This window comes from Schistocerca nitens, chromosome 11, assembly GCF_023898315.1.
Source record: "Schistocerca nitens isolate TAMUIC-IGC-003100 chromosome 11, iqSchNite1.1, whole genome shotgun sequence".
Classification (NCBI taxonomy): Eukaryota; Metazoa; Arthropoda; class Insecta; order Orthoptera; family Acrididae; genus Schistocerca; species Schistocerca nitens.
The window spans coordinates 151179915-151206110 of NC_064624.1; the positions used below are offsets into that span (position 1 = coordinate 151179915).

At 40.5% G+C, this 26196-nt stretch overlaps 1 protein-coding gene across 2 annotated transcripts in view; it reads left to right on the top strand.

Moving 5' to 3' along the window:
• LOC126213457 (ras-related protein Rab-18-like) overlaps window positions 1-26196 on the top strand; it is a 289633-nt gene that overhangs the window by 40203 nt on the left and 223234 nt on the right. Inside the window, exon 6 of one of the 2 annotated variants that reach the window (XM_049941228.1) lies at window positions 16907-23999. The exons of the other annotated variant lie outside the window; for it this stretch is intronic. Coding sequence (XP_049797185.1) covers window positions 16907-17023 — 117 coding nt within the window. The 3' untranslated portion in view covers window positions 17024-23999. Of the gene's footprint in view, window positions 1-16906; window positions 24000-26196 lie in introns of those variants that run through there. 2 annotated transcript variants of the gene reach the window in all.

Here is a 26196-nt window from a genome sequence, read left to right on the forward strand (position 1 = left end):
GTTTCAGCTGCTGTCGTGGCTAATCCGCACATCAGTAGCAGACAAATTGCACGAGAATTGGGAATCTCATAAACGTATGTGTTGAGAATGCTACATCAACATAGATTGCACCCACACCATATTTCTATGCACCAGGAATTGCATGGTGACGTCTTTGAACGTTGTGTACAGTTGTGCCACGGGGCACAAGAGAAATTACGGGATGGTGACAGATTTTTTGCACGTGTTCTATTTAGCGAAAAAGCGTCGTTCACCAACAGCGGTAACGTAAACTGGCATAATACGCACTATTGGGCAATGGAAAAACCACGATAGCTGCGACAAGTTGAACATCAGCAACCTTGGCGGGTTAATGTATGGTGCGGCATTATAGGAGGAAGGATAATTGGCCCCCATTTTTATCGATGGCAGTCTAAATGGTGCAATGTATGCCAATTTCCTACGTAATGTTCTACCGATGTTACTACAAGATGTTTCACTGCATGACAGAATGGCGATGTACTTCCAACACGATGGATGTCCGGCACATAGCTCACGTGCAGTTGAAATGGTATTGAATAGCATATTTCATGACAGCTGGATTGGGTGTCGAAGCACCATATCATGACCCACATGTTCACCAGATCAGACATCCCCAGTTTTCTTTCTGTGGGGAAAGTTGAAGGATGTTTGCTATCGTAGTCCACCGACAACGCCTGACAACGTGCATCGGTGCATTGTCAATGCATGTGCGAACATTACGGAAGGCGAACTACTAGCTGTTGAGAGGAATATCATTACACGTATTGCCAAATGCATTGAGGTTTACGGACATAATTTTGCATTAATGTGGTATTTACAGGTAATCACACTGTAACAGCATGCATTCTCAAAAATGATCAGTTCACAAAGGTACATTTATCACATTGGAACAACCAAAATAAAATGTTCAAACATACCTATGCTCTGTATTTTAATTTAAAAAACCTACCTGTTACCAACTGTTCGTCTAAAATTGTGAACCATATGTTTGTGACTATTACAGCGCCATCCATCACTGTGAAAAAAGTGGCCCAACTAAAACATTCATATTTCCTTACATACTACAAGAATATGCAATAAAAAATGGGGGTTCCTATTTAAAAAAACACAGTTGATATCCGTTTGACATATGGTAGCACCATCTGGTTTCCCCCTTCAAGTCACAAAAGTTTCGTTCCTCATAGTTTTTTCGTTTGACGCTTATTTCATGAGATATTTGGCCTGGTCACAATCAATGGACCACACTGTGTATGTTATGTATTGTATGTACGTATCTGTCTGTCTACATACCACTACATACATGCACTCATATTACAGATTCAGGTCTCCACTGTGGTTAGTGTGTGGTGTTTGGGCTAATCTCAGGAACTACTGCAAGAATTTTGACATCCTATTTACTAATAGATATATTCATGAGGAATATTTGTGTGTGTATTCTATAATTATGATGAGAGTAATTTAAAGGGCCACTCCATATTAATTTAAAATTTTGTTCCCCATAATTCTCGGTATGTCATTCGACTTATCATTACAGTTGAAAGTATGTAGTTATTGGCCTACCTGTAGGTGGCAAGACAATCACTAGAAGCATAATCCCTGCACAGTCAGCCCATTATCCCAACTGCTGTCATTACGTGAGTGGACAGTGTGTTGTGCATTGTGTGTGCACTGTCGTAACTGCTTTTACAATACAATGATCATCCTCAGAAAAGTCAAAAAACCATGGCTGCCTTCAGTGAAACGGGAATCCAGATACTGCCACATCCACCATATTCTCCTGATTCAGCCCTATTAGCTCTGGTACACCCTCCTAGAACCACTTTCCTGGAGTCTGTTGCACCCAATACAGGACACCCACTCACACTCCAAGGAACTTCAGGAAGTGATGTCCGCGCAGAGGTTTTTTCGTAGCTCCAAGCAGGTTGTAATCAGAAAGGACCAAGTTACTTTTAGTTTGCTGTCTGACATACCCTCCTACAGTAGGTAAGTAAAATATTGAAAAATGCTTTATTACATATTAGTCTAGTGCATAATTTCATGACAGGAGTGATATGTAGAGGTTCAAAATACTTCTGTTTATTTTTACTGTTTGTGATGTTCTTAGATTCGCAGTTAGGGTTACGGCTATATTTTACAACGAAGTGATGGAACATCGTCTCCCGTATCGTGCAAATTTTTGCTGTCACGTCAAAATTGCACACGATCTCATTGAAATTGGGAACGTATTGGCTACAAAACCAGTTTTTCAAGTGGCTTAGTCCTGGCCCTTACTATAGGAAATTGCGATTAGAAGCTTCTTACACATTCTCATGATTATGTTTACAGAAGTATTTTGAAAAATAAATATTAACAAAATTTTTAGTACCAGCAAAAGTGTCTTAGCAACAAACAATTGAAATAATTTATTGCATTGCTTATTACTTTGTGAATTTTACATGAAAATGTTGACATAATAAAGAATTGTGAATAAAGCAATTTTTTGTTGCTTTCAGTTACAAACATTCCAGTGGCAAAGTATTATGACGATAATGTCTTCAAAATCGTACCAAAGGTTTCAGTAGTTCTAAATATTTACATTTTGAGATTGTCAGTACATCTACATCTACCTACATCTACATGGATACTCTCAAATCACATTTAAGTGCCTGGTAGAGGGTTAATCGACCACCTTCTCTAGTCCCTATTATTCCAATCTCTTATCGTGCGCAGAAAGAACGAACACCTACATCTTTCCTTACAAGCTCTGATTTTCCTTATTTTATCATGGTGATCGTCCCTCTGTATGTAGGTCAGTGTCAACAAAATATTTCCACATTTGGAGGAGAAAGCTGGTGATACAAATCCTCGGCAACTAAAATCGCTTTTGTTTTAGTTATGTCCACTCCAAATCCTGTATCGTTTCAGTAACACTCTCTCCCGTATTTCGCAGTAGTACAAAACGCGCTGCCCTTCTTTGAACTTTTCGATGTACTCCGTCAATCCTATCTGGCAAGGATTCCACACTGGGCAGCAGTATTCTAAAAGATGACAGACATGTGTAGTGTAGGCAGTCTCCTTAGATCTTTTAAATTTCCCAAGTGTCCTGCCGATAAAACGCGGTCTTTGGTTAGCATTTGGTTAGCATTTCAAACAACATTTTCTGTGTGTTCCTTCCAATTTAAGTTGTTTGTAATCGTAATTCCTAGGTATTTAGTTGAATTTACGGCCTTCAGATTTGACTGATTTATCGTGTAACTGAAGTTAAAGGGATTCCTTTTGATACTCGTGTGGATGACCTCACACTTTCGGTTATTTAGGGTCAATTGCCAATTTTTTCACCATTCGTATATCTTTTCTACATCATTTTGCAATTTGTTTTGATCATCTGATGCCTGTTCTAGTCGATAAATGAGTGTCATCTACAAACAACCTAAGACAGCTGCTCAGGCTATTTCCAAATCATTTATATAGATAAGGAACAGGAAAGAGCCTGTAACACTACCCCGGGGAATTTTTCAAATGTTCCTATAATGTAACTGTGTGTGTTTCACTTGAAATTTGTGTTGCATAAGTATTTCTGTTCCCCTGGCTTTGAAATTGGCTCAGCTTAAGTATGTGTGCACAAAGTTTCAATATGCATAATGTCGTAATTGTACATGTTAAGTGAGGTGATAGACTTCGCCTTTTGCAGGCCATTATTACTAAAAACAATTAACAATCGGTGATTAATATGTGTGACAGAAAAAAAGTAACCACAAATGTAGCTCAACATAATGAATGTTATTTGCAGGGATTCTTCTTCAGCTGCAACTTCAAATATGTTTATTGTGTACATAAAAAGAACTCCATCTGTTGCGAAGAAGTAACAAATTAAAAGGAAGAATGTGCACTTGGTCTCTCTCTCTCTCTCTCTCTCTCTCTCTCTCTCTCTCTCTAACCCTGCCACAACACCCCACTCTACTCCAGTCTTACTCTCTACAGATCCCATGGTCCCTCAGTCAACAATACAGCAAGTTAGTTTCACCCTGTGCATTGTGAAACAGAAAAGACTGTGCGTAGTGAAATTTATGAATGTGATGTACTATCAGTTGGAAGCATCTACTTTGTGCATCTGATGTGTATGGAAGAACCAAAAAATACATGAAAAGAATAGTAAAATGAAAATAAGTGACAACTGACGTACAAGCTTGCATAATTTTTGTATGCAGACTGAAGAGAAGAATGAAATTTTTTACCAAGGCCGGGATCCGATCCTGCCAGATGCACTATCCACTACGTCATCCTGGCACGGTTTCTGTGCGCAGCTGTGCAGACGGTCCTATTGTGCCTCTCTCCTGAATGTAAATTACCCTTCGTGGGCTTTAGGTAGGATCACTAGTTTCGTTTGATGCTGAGGTGCTATTCCAGTACTGTTATGGCTTCTGCACCACTTTTTAGCAGCACACACAGTGGCTGCGCCAAAGACTGAGACGGTGTGGAGTTTTACAGTTATTTATTGAACTTTCTTTACAATTTATTCCTCGTCGTCGCTGCCCAGCCCTGCGGATCCCTCTGCCTGGCTGCTGCTGTGTAGATTCTCTGACAATGCGCACGACGCGCGCCGCTGATCGCACTCGCGAGCCTCAGGCCACCAGTGCTCCGCTGAAGCCAGGATGCCCTGTGGTTGAGATGAACTCGGCGCCACTCGGCACCCCCAGTACGGGCACGTCCACAGATCCGCGTCGCCCTGAGGTCAGCTGCCAATGCCTGCTGCACAGGTGGCTGGGAAGCTGTCAGTGGCGAAGTTCGCGAGGTCCCGTCGTGGACGGACCACGTGCCGTGGGGCCGGGTTGGCGTGAAGTCCGGGCGTCAGTCCCCGGCGGTGCCTGTGACAGAGACCACGCTGCGGCCGGTCCTGCTGGAAGTTCTCGCCGTAGTCAGTCATCTGTGGTGCCGACCGAACCCGGGCCGACCTCCAGAGCTGAAGTTGACATCTGGCGGCAAACGGATGACTCCTATGAGCTGGAACAGACTTGCGGAATCGTCGCCTACGAATATTGAACATTCGGACACAGACCACGTCCGTCCTCAGATGCGAACTGCTTCCTAATGGCTTCTGTCTGTTGCTGCCTGTGCTCCACTATTTATATCCGGCAGGAGGATGTTTTTTACCCTCGGTGGTAACTTTTTATTATTACTCCCACAGTATATTGCAGCATAACTTAGTGTGCTGGCCTCACTTCCTCTTACTCAACACTCTCCAGGCTTCGCTCGATCTGTGTGCGTCATTGCGTCAGCTTGTTGGTAGACTGCTGCTGTCAGCAAGGCTATCAGTGCCTGCCTACTGCGCAACGCGTCAGTCAACGGCATGCCTCTGTTTTGCCATTCTCCACTGCATGAAGCAACGCTTACTACATGTGGCCGCAACACTGCCTCCTCCTAAAAATTAAATACGTCCCCGAATTTACCCTGTATGTTAACTCTAGGTCTATCCTATATTCTACTTCTTCCCTAAATACATCCAGGTTGTCCTGACTCAGGCCCTACTGGTAATCTATTCTACAGGAATCTCGTGGAGTGGTCTTGCATTAACATGCTGAATCCTCCATTTTAATAAGACGTATACCACACCGATAAATACAATAGACACGGTAATAGTACTGGTTGAAATACCAATGGTCACTACCAGGTACCAGTATGAAATGAGCGTGTTGTTATTTTTTTAGTGAAAATGAAACACTAATTTTGAATTGAAAAGTAAAAACATTTTATTCAAAGTACTGACCATTGCTTTTTATACATTTTGACCACCTTTCTGGCAATTTGTGGACACCACGCCAATAGAAATGTTGGTCTTTTGAAGCAAACCAATCGGACACCCAATTTTCGAATTCTTCGTAGGAATTCAAATGTTCCTCAGCCAATGCGTGTCCCATTGATGAAACCGAATATTAGTCCGAAGGGGCCAAATATGGTTAATATGGCGGGTGGGGTAGCAGCTCCCAGCCGAATGTTTTGATTGTATCCTGAACCAGTTTTGCTTTGTGTGCAGGTGCATTGTCGTGTAAAAAAATTACTTTTCCATGTCCTCTGGCTCACTCTGGTCTTGTTTCGATCAATGCTTAGTTCAAATTGCTCATTTGTTGTCTGTAGCAATTAATATTCACAGTTACCAGGTTTTAGAAACTCGTGACACACCACACCTTTCTGATCCCACCAAACACACAGCATTGTCTTCTTGCCGAATCGATCTGGTTTTGCAGTCGATGTTGATGGTTGTCCTGGACTAACTCGTGATTTTTCCCGTATAGGATTCTTAAAATAAATCCATTTTTCATTCCCAGTAACAATGCGATTCAGATTGATTTTCTTTCATGTCTTTGAAGCAAAATTTGACAAATGGTTTTTCGGTTTTCCACCAGGCTTTCATTCAATACCTGTGGCACCCATTTTCCACACTTTTGGATCTTTCCCATAACTTACAAAAGGTCAGAAGTTGTTTGTTGTGCAACATTTAGCATTGCTGCCATTTGCTTCTGACTCAAAGTATCAACTTCATCCAATATTGCTTGCAATTGGGTGTCTTTGAACTTTTTTGGTAGTCTAGCACGTTCTTCATTTCTTACATCAAAATCATTATTTCTGAACTGTTGAAACCATCTTTTGCGTGTTGCTTCTGATAGAGTATGATCACCACATGCCTCGACAAGCATTCGATGTGACTCTGCAGCAATTTTTTTCAAATGAAAACAAAAAAATTAATGCTTTCCGCAAATCATCACTTTCTGGTACAAAATTCGACATTAACACGATGAAAACATATGATGTTGTTTGTTCCATGACTTGATGTATACTGAATATCTTTGAGAGATATCATACAAACCAAACAAAAAAAAAGGCTCGTTCACAACAAATGTTCCCTATTAACACATTTGTATCTTAATGCTCATTTCTACATTTCCGCCTGGTATCGTACTCCTGCACATACCTTAATAATTGCTGCATTGAAATTTGACCTTTCTTGGAATCTACTAGTTTATCTATCGTTTGCAATAGAGTAGCATCCCAGGTGTTGTTAATATACGTCAAATTTTCTCCTGGAGCGATGCTGAATGACGCATCTGGCCAGTACAACGCCAGATGAGTATCTGTAACCTTGGTGACACCTGCGACTGTCGCTGGTAAGCTGAAATGATCCCCTACTATTTCACAATTTGTCCCGTTGATGAGAAAACCACTGTCCTGTAATTCCATCTCCGTGGTTGCTGTCCAATTCCCATTGTCATAACGCTTGGCTGATATCCTCTCCGTAGCGAGTACTGAATACAACCAATGCCTCCTAACGTGTTGAAAATGTGGCGTAGGCTTCACTATTATTCTCAAACACTCAGAAGCTTCTGCTTCTGCCCTAAATAACTGGATCTCACACGACCTCTCGCCCGTGAAAACAACCCGTGATGGACAAATGGAAACTGACTCCGTTAGACATCTACTCAACTCTAAGCTCGACATAGTAGCATCAGTATCACTCTCCTTAGAAATTAGTAAAACCTCCTGTGTCCTGAACTGTACGCCCTTCCCCATGCACTCCCATCTGACCGGATAAGGATGCACTGTGTAACAGCGATACTGTCTCCTCACACTAGTTACTGGAAATCTAATCTCTATATACATCTTAATTAGATCCGTTGTTACCTTAATCCTAGACATATGCTAAAAAAGTGACATACTCACTCCAATTATCGGCACTACGTGCTCTACCCCCTCTGGAAACTCTCCCTCTGCCTGCTTCAGACTCCGTCTGAATTTTTCTGGTAACATTCACACTCACCTGCTCGTGCAATGCGTGATGTACTGCCTCTTGCAATTCATCCATATTCACTCGTGCATCACCAATGCTGTTAACCAGTTCCCACACCAATTTAGCCGTTTCCAGCTTCCTTTCCACTATATCCAATCACGTTTGTACCTGTTCCAGATCCATATTCAATAATTCCTGTGTTTGTTTTATATATGCTCGTAACCCTGTAGCCATCCCAAGCACCACACGTGTCACATTCAACAACTCTGTTGCTAATCCCCGTATCTCTGTTGTGTGTATATCCACTAACTTCCCTATGCTTTCCTCCCTGTCGCGAATAGCTGTTAAAGAATTGTTCAAACCCTCAATATTGTCTCTTTCTGCTGTTGCAAAAATTGTTTTCAGCAACTTCCCACCTGCATTCGACCGACCCCTCTTTACTCTCTTTCTCCTCCCTGGAATCATGCTCGCGACTTGGCGCAGTTGTTCCCTAATTTCCTTACATGACCTATCCAAAGCCTTGTACTCTTCTTGCACGTCCCATAATATTCCGTTCTTAGATGCAACCGTTTCCACACTGGATACCACCACCTGTAGCTGCCGCATCTCGTTCCTTACCTGCAGTATACTGAGTGCGAGCCGAAGCGTCGACTCGTGAAGACCACAGCTGGTTGTTTCCTGAACAACACCCTGCTTTGCAACGGCATATCCTGTACCTGGCCAGCTTGTCAGCTGCCAGAGGACTACGCCCCATACTATCCACTTATACCCCATCCTGCGTCACGGCTTAACTCTACTAACCTGAACTGCTGTTGTCTTGGTAGGCAATTGTAATTTTACATTGACAGGTGATGTCATTTCCACTATGTGGTACGGTCCGTGGAACTTGTTTGTGAACTTCTTGGTCCTCCATTTTGGAACATATGGATTAGCTAGTAGCACCCACTGACCTACTCTGTACTGTGGCAACTTCCTCGTTGTACCTCCCAACTGTTCTTCTCATTCCAACGCTTTCATGGTAGCTCGTCTAACTCTCTGCCATATTTCCTTAATGGTTTTCGCAAATTGCCTTACATGCTCGCCCTCCGTTCCCAGCCTTGGACGAAGCATGTCAAAAGGTGATAGCATCTTCCTTCCATACACCACTTCGTACGGTGACAATCCTGTCGACGTATGTACCTTATTATTGTATGCACTGGTTATGAATTGCAGGTACACATCCCAGTCGGTGTGTTGACTATTTACATAGTGATTCAACATTCAGCGATCGTGCAATGCACTCTCTCCGTTCGTCCGTTTGCTTGCGAATGGGATGTACTAGTCCATAGTTTCTTTACCTTCAGTAACTTCCACAGTTGCTTCATCAGATCAGAGATTAAGGACTGAGGTATCCCATACCTGAGTAACCAATTATTAACTAAAGCTTGTGCCACCGTACTTGCTTTCTGATCTGGTAATGCGTCCATGACTAAATAACTAGAAAAGTAGTCAATCACTGTTAACACATACTTTCTCTGCTGCACTCCTATTAAATGGGCCTAATACACCAATTCAGATTTGTTGGAAAGGTCTGTCTGCCTCTGGTAATCTTTGAAGCTGAATTTTTTGATGGCTCAAGTCTGCATGCTGTGCGCATGGCACACAATTCCTGACATACTCGTCCATGTTTTGACGTCGTTTCCTCCACCAAAACTTCTCCACTATCCGCCTATCTGTAGCTCTTTTCCCGTCACGTCCTGAAAGAAAATGGTCATGCGCCTGTTGCAAAACTTCAGATTTTAGCACTGCTGGTACGACGACGCGCGGGCCGCATTTTGTCGACCTGCAAAGTAACCTGTCCTGTACTAGGAACTGCGGTTGCTTTCTGAACAATTGGAAATCACTATCCACGGCTTGTGCCCTTTTCCACTCATTTTCAGTCACCCCTGTTATCTGTAATACTGCCACTTTCCTGCTCCATGCGTCAGCATTGGCATGTTTCACACCTGGCTTGTGTATCACCTCATAATCGAGTTTCCGCGCCCATCTCACTAGCTTACTTGCTGGGTCTTTCAGACCTAATAACCATTTCAGAGCTGAATGATCTGTCGCAGCCTTAAACCTTCTACCGTACAGATAACATCGAAAGTACAAAATCCCGTATATTACCGCTAATAATTCCTCCTCCGTCGTGGAGTAATTTTGTTCCGCCTTAAGTTGACGAGACGCGAACGCAATCGGATGTTCTTTGCCATCAATTTCTTGCCCAAGTACAACCCCAAGAGCGTGATTAGACGCGAACAGTCTGGAAACTTCAAAACTGGATCTGATGTCAGTATCCGTTTCAACTCTTGAAATGCTTTCTCACACTCTGACGTCCACTGGAAGGTAACACCTTTTCTTAGCAACTTAGCAAGTGGCCTTGCTATTTCTGCGAACCCCTGTATGAATTTTAGATAATAGTTCGCAAGACCAATATACAATTGCAGTTGTTTAACCGTATGCGGAACCGGAAAATCTCGTACTGCAGAAGTGAGACGAGGATCTGTCCGTACCCTGTCCTGACTCATAACATGCCCGAGATAGTTTACTTGTGCTTGCGCAAAATGGCATTTGTCCAAACTTAATGTTAGCCGTGCTGCCTCTAATCTCTTAAACACCTCCTCTAACCATTCCACATGCTGATCTATATCTCTTGAAAAAACTATGTCATCCAGAAACACCATGCATTTTTTCGGTTTCAACCCGCGGAGGACTCCATCCAACAACTTCTGAAATGTTGCTGGAGTGTTTCTTAGTCTAAACGGCATTCTTTTATACTCGAAGTGAACACAATGCATCGTAAATGCTGTTTTTGGCCTGTCCTACGGACATACTTCAATCTGGTGAGAACCACTTTGCAGCCATAGTGTTGAAAAATTTACACTGCCCTAGGTTGTCTAACGTTTCTGTGATATTCGGAATCTGATATACGTCCACCACTGTCCGTTCATTCAAGTGTCTGTAATCGCAACAAAAGTGAAATTTTTTTGACCCGTCCGGTGTCTTCTTCGGAACTAGGACCTCGCTACTAGACCAAGGACTATTACTGTGCTGGATTATCCCATCTTCCAGTTGTTGCTCTATTAATTGCTCTACTACTGGTTGTAATTGTTTCGGTAGTCTGTATGGCTTACGATACACCGGAGCGCAATTCCCTGTCAGAATACGATGCTGTGTTATCCGTGTAGCAAGTAACGTAACCTGTGCTTCAAAAAATGCTTTATACTTTAGTAATAAAGCTTACATACCCGAACGATCATTTCCTCTCAAATGATTTTTACCTTGTCACGAAGTGCAGACGTGCTGACGGTTTGCTTTACATCAGTCTAGCCTCGATCTATCGATGTCTTCTTCATCCATTAACTCTACTGTGGCTATTACTAATCCCTTCGGCAGATCGACATCATCCCGCCCGAAGTTATCTAAACTCACCGGTACCATAAATTGCCCATTTATGTCTGTTACCTGTGATACACTCCTACGAATAAAGCAATGCTTTTTGTCTAAAACCTCATTACTCGGTAGTGGCGCTACCAAGAATAACCCCTGCTGTGGCACATCGACATACACTGGTACCCAGATGAGCTTCCCTATATCTGTTCGTACCTTGTCACACGAAATCACCTTCAATGCACTTCTACGCAGTTTAGTTGGTATCACCTTAGCTATCAGGGCACCTTGTGACTCTGAAACATTTGCAGTGGCTGTACTCATTGAGAACAAGTTCCCATAGAGTTCCAGCGTATGTTGCGAAAGGTCAATTTTGACGTGATGTTTAATCAGAAAGTCCAACCCAAGTATCGCTGAAAATCCCTGTCTCACAGTTGACATCATCTCCATTTGCTCCCGGAAGCACACATTCCCTATCTTAAACTTGAGCTGTGCTGTCCCTAGTACATCTAATTTTTTATCACCTACTGCGCGCAATCTGTATCTCGTAGCTTCCAATCCTTTGTTGCCCACGAAGTCCACACTGACAACTGATACACGCACTCCAGTATCCACTAAAACTCTTCGCCACTTATATTTTATCCAAACCATCAAACTACAATCCGCCTCTTCGTGCACTCTCTGAGTACCTCTTTTTTACTGGGAATGACTCCTGACGGCAGGAACACTCCTTTTTCTGTTTAATAGTTTTTTACCTGCTGTATCATTAACCCGTTTCGTGGCTTTACACAGCCGTGCCTTATGCCCTATTTTCTGACAATTGAAAGACTGCAGTTCCTGACATTGTCACTTAAAATGACCTTGCTTCCCACAGCGGTAACACTCTTTGAAGACGAAAATTTTTCTTGTCACTGCGACTTCTAGTGGCGCTATCCACATCCTGCAAATGTGTAGCTACGCGCAATGCTGCTGCTAAGTCACTTGGATTTTCCATCCATATCCGGTAGGAAAAATCTGGCGAGACCCCTCGCAAAGATGCGTCTAAAGCTCTGTTCTCTGCTTCTTTCAATAGAACTTCATTTGCACTCTCATCTTGCGTTAACTCGTACGTGTGCGCATTCTTTCTCCTAATTCTGTCTGAAAATTCTTCTACCGTTTCACCTGTTTTCTGCATCATCCTCCCCAATTTTTCTCTAAAAAGTCTGGCACTGTTTTGTTTCCTAAACCTTTGCAAATAATTCCTCGGCAAACTCTGTGAACGCAGTAGCATCCTTTAACCCTTCGTGGTTTGCCACATAAGTCTTAGCGTCACCTGCTGACCATAACCTCGCCATTTGCAAACGCATTTCATCCGACCAGCCACACAGTCTAGCCATACTATGTACCTTACCAATGAAAACATTCACATCCTCTGATGTTTTACCTGAGAAGGAAGATATCAAATTAGCCGCTGAACAATCTGCCACACCGGAAAAGACAGTACCGTTGCATTCTACACTATCGCTTCCTGAGCCTGATGGAGTATTTTGCAAGAATTGTTGCTCCTTGCTCTGCATGTCTGCTTTCGCAACTTCTTTTCTTCAGTCAGTTTCTTAATTTGCTCTGTCAGTGCGACTACAGTGTCACTTGTCCAGGTTGCTTGTGTCTCTGGCATTTTCTGTGTGATATACCTCACCTCACAAAAATAAAATTGTATTATCCAGAAGCAAGTTAATTCCTAGCACGTCTAATGGCAAGCCATCTAGACATACCACATTGCCCCGTTACGTGACCGTAGAAGCCACATACATCACAAGTGGTTGGTACAAATTTATCGCAAGGAGTGACGTGACCTGTTAATCCACACACTACACATTTAGATGGTACTAAGTTAATGTGACTCATTCCCACGAAACTGCGATAAGTCTACAGGGCTGTTAGGCCTTCCAAATGACTCTCACATCCCTTAACGTTACCCTCGACATGTCTTACCTACACGGAAAACATAGAGAGAAGGCAGTTGCTGGACTCACCTTATTCGGTGTTCCTCGGTTTTTCCGCACGGTGCTAGTCAGTTGTGGCGTGGGTGCACCTGACACCACTTGTTACGGCTTTTGCACCACTTGTTAACAGCAGACACAGTGGTTGCACCAAAGACTGAGACGGAGTGGAGTTTTACAATTATTTATTGAACTTTCTTTTAAAATTTCTCCCTCGTCGCCGCTGCCCAGCCCGGCGGATGCCTCCGCGTGGTTGCTGCTGTGTAGATTCTCCGACAATGCACGCAATGCGTGCCGCTGATCGCACTCGCGAGCCTCAGGCCACCAGTGTTCCACTTAAGCCAGTATGGCCTGTGGTTGAGATGAACTCATCGCCGCTCGGCACCCTCCGTACGGGCACGCCTACAGAGCCGTGTCTCCGTGAGGTCAGCTGCCGACGCCTGCTGCATCGCCGGCTGGTAAACAGTCGGTCGCAATGTCAGCGAGGCCCAGTCAAGGACGGACCACGCGCCGTGGGGTCGGGTTGCCGTGAAGTCCGGGCATCATTCCCAGGCAGGGCCTGTGGCTGAGACCACGCTGCAGTCGGTCCTGCTGGAAGTTCTCACCATGGTTAGTCAGCCGTGATGCCGAGTGAACCCGGGCCGACCTCCAGAGCTGAAGTTGACATCTAGTGGCGAACGGATGACTCCTGCGAACTGGAACAGTCTTCCGGAATCGTCACCTACGAAGATTGAACATTTGGACACGGACCATGTCCGTCCTCGGATCTGAACTGCTTCCTAATGACTTCTGTCTGTTGCTGCCTGCGCTCCACTGTTTATATCCAGCAGGAGGACCTTTTACCCTCGATGGTAGCTTTTTGTTGTTATTCCCACAGTATATTGCAGTGTAACTTAGTGTGCTGGCCTCACTTTCACTTACTCAGCACTCTCCAGGCTTCGCTCAGCGCTCGGTCTGTGTGTGTCCTTACGTCAGACTGTTGGTAGACTGCTGCTGTCAGCAAGACTATCTGTGAATGCCTACTTCGAAACGCCTCGGTCGCCGGTGTGCCTCTGTTTTGCCATTCTCCACTGCGTGAAGCAACGCTAACTACATGTGGCTGCAACAGTACCGTTGAAGAGGCACTGCAATGCTGTTAAGAGTTCAGGAGGAATAGCAGGTGCCACCAGACATACTAAAGATCTCCTAGCAAAATATGTATAAATAAATAATTTTCTGTATGTAGAGTGATTTGCTAAATGGAGACCAATTGTAGAAAATGATACATGAGAGGTTAAGGAGTGAGGAAAGTAATTAGGACATATGGCCAGAAATGTGTTCTGAGAGTGGTACATGCATTTGAAGGTTGAGGCTCACTGTACGGTGGGCTCATTGTCACCGATAAATCATCAGTTGTTCTCGTGCACATTTTTAGGAATTGTCACTAATTGTGTCCATCCACTTATTTTAAGTGATAAAATTCGTAATAACACTTACAAACTAAAAAGTGTACTCATCTGATGCTTGTAGATCTTCATCGAACTTATGGCTCATTCGGTAATAGTTTTCGCGTAGTAGGCATGACGGGTTCAGTTCTTGGCAAATAAGGACACTGCTGTGTAATAAATCTCTGTCCAACGTTTTTCTTTTCCTTGCATCATATTCCAGTAAAATATCCAAACATCATCACAAAAACTTCACAAAATTCCTCCATAGCTCATTGAAACACTATTACTTCTGATATTCCTTGACAGACAGATACAGTACTACTACCGATTGTTACTCAATATGATTATTCCAAAAATATAAAAAGATATTTAAAATTTCATAAAAGCAATGATTGTAGGAAACACAAAGTATTATATTAATGATTGAGAAGAAAGACACTTTCACATTTTCTGTATTGTGCTCTATGAGACTTTGTGAGAAACAAGCAGCTCTGTTGCAGCAGGGATTATTAGTTTCTGCCTCATGGAACCAGTTTTCCGTACACAATACCGCACAGTCACATGTAGTTAAGTTTGTCTTGGTTATTTCAAGATACAACTGTGCAAAGTTGACACTGTGTGGCTTTTACAATCAATTACATGTTTACTAAATTGATCAGCACAGGTGGTGCTCGACACTTCGAGCAAAATTAGGCAAACGACAGTGGTTCCACATGAGCCTTGGGTACATTTTGCTTCAATGACAGAAAGTTTAAGAATTGCAATTAACTTTGACAGTTGACAGGACATTAAATAACATTGAATAAACCATAAAATAAAATGGCATTAGATATATATTACTTTCATTACAAAACGCTCATTCACTGTGAAAATAAACAGATAAATAAATATAACAATAAGGTTTACATTTTAGTGGGTTATTTTTAAAATATAGAATATAAATTCTTTTAGTATGTTACTTAACTTTAATAAAAATGTTTCATTTCATTAAAACAGTCCTTACAAAATTAAGTCTGGCAGGCAGGATAATGCTTTGTAATTGCATACTCTTATTGTAATTGGATTCTGTTCTTTGTTTTTTATTTATATTAGATATAAACTATATATAATTGATAATGATTATAACTGAATTCTGCCGACTTTAAGTATGTGGGAAGATAGATTGCTACTTACCATGTTTAGTTGCAGACAAGTGTAATTAAGGCACTTACATAAAGCTTTTGGCCATGGCCTTAATCAGCAAAAGAGAAACCCACACTATTCATACTCACAAGCAAGCATACCTCACAGACAAGTGACCACCAACTCTTGACAGCTCGGGCCAGAGTGCAACTATCACTTGGGATGGAAGCAGCAGTCTGGAGGAGTAGTGTATGGGCGGGGGGGAGGTCGGGAAAAAGATGTGGGGGAGGGGAATGTTGGGCGAGATTGTTGGCAAAAGTTGGAAAACAATGAGGGTGGGTGAAGAGAATGTTGAGGAGATAATAGCTCAGAGGGGGGGTGGAAACTGTTTACTGTAGGGTGTGGGGGCAGCTAAACATAATATGCTGAGTGTCACTGGTTGCTTCACAACCCGAGTGTTCTGCTGTTTTCCCCAGCTCCCTGACCCACAACCTCCTGACTCTGGTCCTTTTGGCATTCTAATCCCTGCACGTTCAGTCAGACTGCACTCCTCTCGCTCCCCGACCTGTACTCTATCCCTTCTTCTTCCCCCTCCCTTCCATATTGCTGCTTTGCATTCTTGCCCGAGATGGAGAAGTTGGTGATCGTGTTTGCGTGAGGTGTGCTTGCTTGTGTACAAATTGTGTGTGTTTCTCTTTTTGCTGCTGAATTTTGTGGCTGAAAGCTTTGTGTAAGTGTCTTTCAATTCTGCTTGTCTGTAACTTAATGTCATCTTTACGGCAAGTAGCAATCTTCTACATGTCAATAGTCCTACCTGGAGTTTCCATCATTTTTTAATGATTTTAATTACTTTCAAATTACTTGTTTGCAATGTGTTATCAACAGTGATAATGGTAATGATAGCAGAATTTTAGCATCATTAAGAGGCTGCAATGGGTTTAAACATTCTTATTAGTTACAGTGTCTACATGGGGCATAAGGAATACATTGTGAAAATTTATTTCATGATCACAGTTTCCAAAGTATAATATTACTAACATTCCCCATGTTTGGCTATGTGTAAGATTGTTTTTGGTGTGCTATTATCTCATCAAATAATTAGGGAACTGCTGGTAATAAACTTCAAAGAAGTGATAAGGTCCTAGCTGTTAAGTTTGAATAATTTTGTGGTTATACTTAATTCACAGATAATTGAACAGCCTGGCCTGTGGGAGACAGGAGGTCCGGGTTCGATCCATGTGCGAGAAGAGGACAGTGGTGAAGGTGCTCCGGCTTGTGCTGGGTGGAAGTGCCAGCTCGTCTGAGGTCTGCGGCCGGCGCGTCGGCCATCTGGGAGGGGTGTGCTGGGACGCGCGTGCTTGTGTAAATTGAGGCATACCTGGAGACTCCTACTGATATGGCATCAAATCCTATCGGTTCTCATTTTGTTACACTGACTAACAAGTTGTGTTGTAATGCAGGCGTAATGTCATTGGGAAGAGCGGGAGGGAGGAGCTAAGAGAGATGTAACAACTGTATCATATGGTTGATTTTTAAACTGTCATTTTTATCAGTACTGTCTTGTGCAGTCTTGTTTACAAATGGATGCTTTTTAGAAGTTTAAATGAATGTTGGATATTAATTTTGTAGAATTGTGTAGTCCACAGCACTTGGTAAATTGAATGTATATAGCATAATGCATTTTTGTATGTTTCAATATGTAGAAATCTGAAATAAATTTTGTGAAGCTCGTGCCTGTTACACTTTGGCCTAACAGCTGTCTTGTGAATGCAGAGAAAGAGCAATGTTGTAGTGGGCATTCCCTGTATTGGGCCTGTTCGTCATCTTTGTAACGTTGTTATTATTATTATTATTATTATTATTACTATTATTTCTACTACTAATATATTACTAATAATAAAGGATATTTAAAAGAACTGAGTGTGGGACCATGATGAGAAAGAACTGTTTTATATTGAGAAATGTGATGGTATTTATAACTGTTTATTACAGTCAGGTTGTCATTAGAGACCAACTTCAAATCTCTGCAGCTCTGTTACAGCATAACGTGTTAGCTTCAGTGCTATTTATGGGTTGGCTCAACATAAGATACTTATTTCACTGCAAAATTAAGAAATTACAACTGTGACTATAACTAATAGGTTTAAAATTTACATGAATGCTGAGTATTTTAATTTGATTTATCATACACTCTTTATAGTGCATAACCACACCTGATGTGTGCGGTCTTAAAACATGTGGTTATGCATACAATACTAGATCATTCCTGGTGATGTAGTCCCACTGCAAACTTGGAATTGAGGTTTTGGAGTGCAGATAACCACTAGAATTACAGAATTACTTATGTAAGTCTCTTGCGCACAGCCTTGTCTGCTTACTCGTCAACTCATAGTACACCAGTTCAGTTTTCACACACTTATTCTCACATCTTAATAAATCGTTAAACTGCAGGGAGTTTGACAGTCCTGATATTATCTTCACACAATAAATCTCGGGGATTTATTGAAAAATTGCAGATTGACACACTTGCAGAAATTATAACTCGGAGCAATCTGTTCTTTCCACCTTTCAACTACTCCAAAAAAAGATGTCACTTTTGTGTGCCCTCAGACATTCGTGTCAATCTTCATACAGCAGGGTGCATGCCTAATATTCCGTGAAGTGGACTGCATTACATGATAGTGAAACATCTGGAAAACTAGAAATTTTCATGGAAAAATGAATTTACTGTTGCACATTATGAAGTAATTCTTCTACGGAATAGATGTTGTCAGTCAGGTAGAAACATTTTCCAAGTTTACCTTTTCTGCCTGTCTGCTATTTTACATTAAGTGATCAAAAACATTGGCAGCTGCTTTCTGCCCAACTTTTCGTACTAGACGAGCTTAGTGTGGAATGATGAATGTAAATTTTTGTCATGGTATTGTAGTGATGTACATCATTAATCCTTTTGAACAGGGTATTCTACAAAATATCACCGCCTTCAAATTTTACTTCATGTGCATCAAAACAGTGGGGCTATATTTCATTACTTTACTGATTTTGTTTAAAGTGGAATTAAGTTGTATAGAGCACATTACATCAAGATTAATATTTTGAGTGTGTACCTTGTGCCTTTTTAAAAGGTTTGAACTCAGTGTATCATTGAAGCTACAAGTTTCTCATGTGTACTAAATTCAGTTTCATGGTTTCAAATGTGAACAATGTTCTCAGTTAACTCACTTCTACTGGTACAACAGTATTAGTTTTTTAGACATAAATATTGTGTGGGAGCTAAGATTGTCCCCAATGGTGGCTGTCTTCCCATCCTGGTGTTTCAGAATCGGGAGAATCGTATTCATAAATCTATCCTCAAATGCAGTGTAGTTGGATCCTCCAGACTGTGTATGGTTGTCTGATATTTGGGTTACGTCCTTTCCCCGAGGTATTCCATGTATGTTTGACTTGTAGCTACATGTACTGAAGTAAACTGTCCATCAGCACTGCCACAAAACATGAGATGCACTTGTTCTTGTGGAGTTTTGAGTTCTTTCCAGTTACTTAATACCACATTTTATAATTACTTTCAAAGAACCAGCACCATCGATGAGATTGGTTTCATCTTAGTTCCAAATACTGGAACTTGGAATTCCAACCAGTTATATACTTGAATTATTAAAGTATTAGTTAATTTTGTTCTTGTCAATTGACGACCAATGGACAGAAAAATTTTGAGCAATTCTTCTTATTAAGATATTGGGTGTCATGTCAAAAATGCCTGAAGCTAGTAGACACCAGAGAAATTGTTTTTAAATCAGGAGACTTTTCCACCAAGATAAGAGTTTGCCACACATCACAGACCAAATCCTGTTACTCACAATCCATAATTTGATAAAGAAATGCAGTGGGTTATCGTGGTCTGTTTTTAGACTTCTGGTACATCCCCAACATTTTCCTTCGTTTCAGCCAGAACGTGTTCCAAAGTATCATATCCCTAAGAAAAGTTAAGGTTTTGGTAAATATAGTTTATTAGTTTTAGTTTTTAATTTTTTTACACACACCAAGAAGAAGAAAGACTTAAATTTTCAGCAGCATTTGATGTCAAAATTTTGTCATTTTTATTTCACTCAAGGCCTCAGTTACTTTCATCTGTATAGTTTCCATATGGGTATGTGCCAACATTTCTCCTTAGTCACTTACAGACATATTTTGTGAAACATTGACTTGTGACAAATGCACAGGATAAATGATGACTCGAACAGTATTTTCCCAAACTTACTAAAGTACAACTTTGTGACACTAACATGCTGTCACAAAGTTGCCCCATTAATCTGTGGAAATAACTTTTTTTCACTTTCCAATGGCTGGAGAAAATGTTACTCATTTCATTTTTTTTTTATTTTAGGGAATGGTTGGCTCAAACAATTTCTTTATATCAACATCCCTCAGTCAGCTTTCAAAGCTCCATGAGTTAAATGAGTTTCCAAGGAATTTGCTAACATATTTTTCCACCTGCAAACAAAATAGCTTTGTGACCAGATCAGGTGTAATGTGTGTATTTGTAACTTCCACCACTGATGTAAGCACAATGCAAGAATGCACACAAGAAAAAAGAAGCTATGTGCTCATGGTACAAAGTGAAATAGTGGTCACAAGGTTGTCCATTTTGGTGTATGTTTAGTATTTGCAACAGTAAAGTACCATTTACCTTCAAAGCCAAGAAATGAAAATATTAATCAAAATTCTGCACAAGTATTGTACCAAAGGGGACTGCTATTAGATCTAGAAATGACAATATGCAGTGGCTGCATAAGTATACAAAAAGAAACAGTACAGGCAAATACATTCATAGGCTATGATACATATAAATACAAACACATTTGTTTGTTCTAGGCATCTTCTAGTGAAACAGCTGCACAGGCTTTCGTGTTCAGTTCTGCTCAGTCTGACTCACCAGAGGGATGTTTGCCTTGGTTCGTGTGTCAGGTTGTGAAATTGTTCAGTTGTTTCAAATGGACCAGTCTCTCTCTCTCTCTCTCTCTCTCTCTCTCTCTCTCTCTGATAGGGAACACAAATACAGGCGACAGTGACTGGAAATAGCTTTGGTAGTTAGTTGTGCTGGTACTGTCTTCATCATTTTTATTATTCTTTTCTGCATAAGCGAAATGTTTTTAGGAGAGCTCCTTAAAAAGGGATGCCAAATGCCTCCTTGCCAAAATGGCCTAGCTTCGCCAACTTTAAATTTTTTCATTTTTAAATTTTATTATATTTTTGTTAGGTACTAAAGAAGGGTTAACAGGACTATATGGGAAGTTGGAACAGACAGCTGTGTAAACCATTAAGAGGGGATGTATACTGCAGTACAAAACTGACTGGCAGAAATTTCAAGTGTGTACTTTGCTGACTGATGGTTTTGAATTTGTCCAATTGTGTGCATGTGTGTCATTTTACCTGTGAGAATTCCTCAATACAGAACTTGTTTTGTATTTATGATGTAATAGTAACGAGATACCACTAATAAATGGGAAAACCCCAGAGATGCAAGGCAACAGGGAGAAGGCAACAAGCTGTCTGTAAATGATTGGAGCAATAGATAATATATGTTGCAATTTAATACCTAGGTATTTGCTCATATGAAAACTGAAAGTTGTTCTAAAGTTAGTGTGTGAAAATTCGTAACTTTGAGGAACAACTTGTCTTGATTCTTCACCTTGTCTGCTTTGGCGTAGTTGGTGAAAGAACTGTGTGATCTGACACAAATGGAATAAGTCGCTTCAAAACGGTTCAGTGTGCTTCATATGGTGGCATCCGTCACTTGGAACAACTCTGAGCATTGTCGGAAGTCAGTGAGGGACCTTTGGAGAAAAAAAAAAGCCTTGCCTGTGGTCTTTCATATCTGATAAGAGAGGAGACATTGTAAATAGAACACACACACACACACACACACACACACACACACACACACAAGAGTTTTCTACTTTTTTTGTCTGAAATAAACTGACTTGAAAAAGTACAGTAATAGAGCAGCATATCCTGCTTCCTAAAACCAGTTCGCTATGTTTTTATATATTTTCTGAAGCGCACAAATTTCATTTTAAATTTTAAAATATTTGCGTAGCACATTTTTCATTCTTTTCAATTTCCTATGGTACGTAGAAATTACTATTCCACCTGTAAGAATGTCCGTAGTTTTACTATCTCTTGAAGTAAGTTCTGCCATTGCCAGTTCATCGCTGCTGAGAGTGTTTACATTTCGGAGGAGATTCACTGTACAGTACTGGACATAAGTGTGCTGTGGTATTTCTGTATATTGAAAAGTGATATAACCACAATTGGATTGGATGCTGCTTTCCATGATGTGATATCCAGTATTAATTGACCTTAAAAATATCATGATTAGTTTGTTTTCTGCAGGTGTGGTAAAGTATTTATCCTCTCCTAAAGTCTACTAGTGGAGATACAGGACAATCTCTCGAAACATACTGTCTTAATAATAGAAACATGATCTGTATGCAGAAGAAATGTGTTCTAAAAGAGAAACAAAATATGATCACCATATATAGTTAGAATTTTCAGCTTTTTGCAATCATTGAATGATTGAATGAATGAATGAATGAATGACTGCAAATCTACAAAACACAACATGTTAAATTTGAAACTGAAAATGAGAATATCTGGTTACATGAATGCCATAACAGTTCTAGGGTAAATATGTGTACAACTACAAGACAACACAGAACTGAGCCATCTGCAGGATGGCCATAGTAACATTTTGCATTTTTAAGAAAAATTGCTGCCAAATGGTCAAACAGTGCACTAGACACAGTGAACCGATGGAATAACATCTGGCTTAAATGGAAAAAAATGTTTGTGAAATATGCATTTGTTCTAAAGATTTAAACCAATCATGGTCCTTACATGTCAGAATATACTACTACTATAATAATAATAATAGTATTTATTGAGCATCAAATGGCTTAGCATTGGCCCAGAAGCAGCAATTGTTACATTTTTAGACATATTGAGAAACAATTTTTCTGAATGTATTACATATACACTTGTGATTTTAACATCATCATATATAAAATGTTTCAATGTAGTAATACTTGGTTCATAATTTCAGCTCAACATCCAAGAAACTGTGATTCAGAGAAAAACAGTATCTGAAAAGAATTTGCCCAGTATTTTAAGAAGTACATGTTGTGCAATTAATTTAAGCACTATAACAACATACTTTGACAGTGTCAGGTGTACTTGCCATTACCAGTGTTTCACCCAGCACTGCACATGTGAAGACTGTTCTGTGTCCGGGTTTGCTGTTGACAGCCGGCAGGGCCAGCCTGTGAATGTGCACCTGGCTGTAATATTTTCTGTGGGCAGTCCTGCACAGGCAAGCAGCTGTGTAAAGTGTGCTGGGTTACATGTGGCTTGTAATTTTCTAGGATTCCTTGCAGTTTTTCTGTGTATTAGTTTCCATGCTACTTTATTCTCCAAATGTTAACTGAGTAGTAGTTTGAAAACTGATATACATGTACATATATAAATATTTTTGATTTTTTTTTCTTTTGGTGGGGTGGAGGGCTGTAATGTGTACCTCCACCATGACACGCCCCCCTCCCCCTCCATCCCCCTTTATGCTGTGGATTGACATGTATTGTGGATAGCATTGTGCAACTTTAAATGGCTTCTGACAGTTTTCTGTGCTTGTGGACTACATCATGAGTAAATATATGTTGCAAATAATCATCTATAGTCTCTTAATTAGCACTACAAGATAAGCTTGCTTAATTCTGCAGATATATCTTTTCCTAGCCATTTAAGTTTTAATTAGGAAAAAGTGTTTAACATTTGAGTAGGGCTCTTTGTGGACAATGAAGTGATGTTTGTATTTCCAGTGAGCTTGAATATGTGTAATGCTTGTTGCGGGAGACATGATACAGGGTTCAGTCTGTGAGAACTGTTGCTTGGGTAATAAGTTTATAGACTACACCACATAGATTAGTCCTCTGTGAGCTGTGGCAGAGCAGTCAGTTCAGAAGGCAAACTGTTATTGACAGTACAGAACTGTGCATTTCGAGACACACTCTGATTATCATGGAGGACAACTGTTGTTGCCAGGTGGGAATTTTATTATTGTTTTTGGTATAGAATTATGTTTCACTAAGCATTTTGCCACTTTTAATGCATTACTGTGGCCTATAAAACATGTAATTGTTGTACAACATACCTGTTTTTAATAAATAAGTGCTAAACAGAAAAACAGTCTGTATATCTCAATAAATGTTTCAGCTGGTGTGTGCATATTGTCTTTTTCTTGCTCTACTTTGTCTTGCCTTGAAACTGTGAGGGTGTTACAAACAAAGACCTTGAAAGTGGAAAAAGTCCTAAAATGTAAAAATGCTCTTTACTTTTTTAAAAAAAAGAAACACTGATATTTGATTGAATGCGAGTTGCTGATTTATAAAAACTTTTGGATTAAAGGAGACCACTCACCAAAAAGCAGACCTGTTGACTTGTTGATAGGCATGCACAAAAGAGAGAAAATTTGCTAGCTTTCGGAGTTATCCTTTGACGAACTGAAGTACTGCTTGTTACTGATGGAGTAGATGTGGAAGGTTTATATTCAGGAATAAGTCACATTGTGCTAGCATGAAGATCAGTTCCCCTGTCCAGACCCACTACTAATGATTTCAGGAAGTTTCCTCCATTTTGGTTGTGTATGGACAATAAATTCAGAAATGTATTCTTTTCTCCAGTTACTATCACTTTTAATTTTTTGAAAATAACCTGTTTGTGAGCCTTATCAGCATGGCAGCAGAAGAGAAAAGACTCACTCTTCAATTTAGGTCATAGAATTTTCTTACCAGAAAGAAATAAGGAGGGTGGTGGGGTTGGGGGAGGGGAGGGGGTGAGAGAGAGAGAGAGAGAGAGAGAGAGAGAGAGAGAGAGAACAATGTAATTACAAACATGGCATATGGATATATGGATTGGATTGATTAATATATAAATAAAGTGCAAGTAAAAATATATTTACCTTCAAATTACACAGAAGAATTTATGCTCTAGGAAAAGGATGTTAACTAATTTCTGACCTAATTTCAATGTTCCCAGTACTAAGAAGAACAAAACCGGAATAAATAGGCTCCCTGTTAACTTATCACTTGATTGGCACACTTCAGAAAACTTTGTAATTAGTGTGTTGCTCCCAGTTGCTGCCAACCTTAATAGCTCTGGCACCTCTGTGTTTTTGTCTTGCTGTGCTGCATTTCATAGTGATTTGATAACTAATACACAACGAAGTACCAGTACGTATCTTTGCTGAAGCTGGTAGCATATAAGCCATTTCTGCTGTCCGAGAAACTTCCAGTATGCATACTGCACTACCCGATCTTTCAAATCTACAACAAATGGATCAATATTTCATTTGTAGTGTTTCAGTGTATACAATAATTAATAGTTACACAGCTGTTGCAACAGTACAAAAGCTGTGCATAATGAATGCAGACTTTGTAATAGCAATGATTGGCTACAATCAAACATTGTGGCTTCAGTTCATTGGTCTTGGGACAGGAACTGGTGCCATCTTCCGCCCACCAAGTACCGATAGTTAAATGCTCGCTACTGTTCGACACACCCGCTATCGACTGTTCTCTGTTTCAGCTCGCTGCCACCTTCAGTGACCCCATAGTTGTGACTACATAGTTGCCTGATGAAGGGTTGTGTTATCTGTGTGAGTGATGATTAACTGATTAAAAACAGTATCTGTACATGTACTTAAATGTGTGGTCAATATGAGATGTGATCACAAATGTTCTGAACATTGCTTTTCGTCTGTTCATTGTGTTGCATTACAGCAGCCTTAATTTAATTTCATATTCCTTGCTGCAAATAAGTACTACATTTCGAAGGTGACCATTCTGTAATGTGCATTCCGTGTTACTTCTGTTTGAAATTTATACCGTAGCAGCTGATCGATACGAGTTGCACATGCCCATGAATTGTCAGTACTGGAAGACATCTTCTAACCCCACAACAGCTGCACTACTTAACCTACTACCCCTGAGGTGAGTGGCCAACTTAGTTCATGGCCAGACTCACTGTCAATTAAAATTAAGCACATCTTAAAACTATCACTGTGTGTGTAATTCAGTTTGTTGTGGCACAGAAAAAGCAGATCTTAACATTAGTTATCATTTTTGGATTCATCTGTTAGTTGCTAGGTGCTTGTAAAATACGACCGAGAACCACAGGCCACACGGAATAATTGATTTGCTCCAGTTTGATGATCACTGAACCAGCAAGTTGAAGACATAGTTCATAGTTCAGTACTTGTATTGGTTGAAGTGATATGTAGAATAGTCAAGAGATACTGGTGTTTCAGATAGAAATATTGATAAGAAATATTATTAGAATTTACATTGATACATTGATCTTATGTATTGTTTCATTAGTGTCTTTTTTTATGAATACATTGATGTCTGTACCATTTAAATCCCTG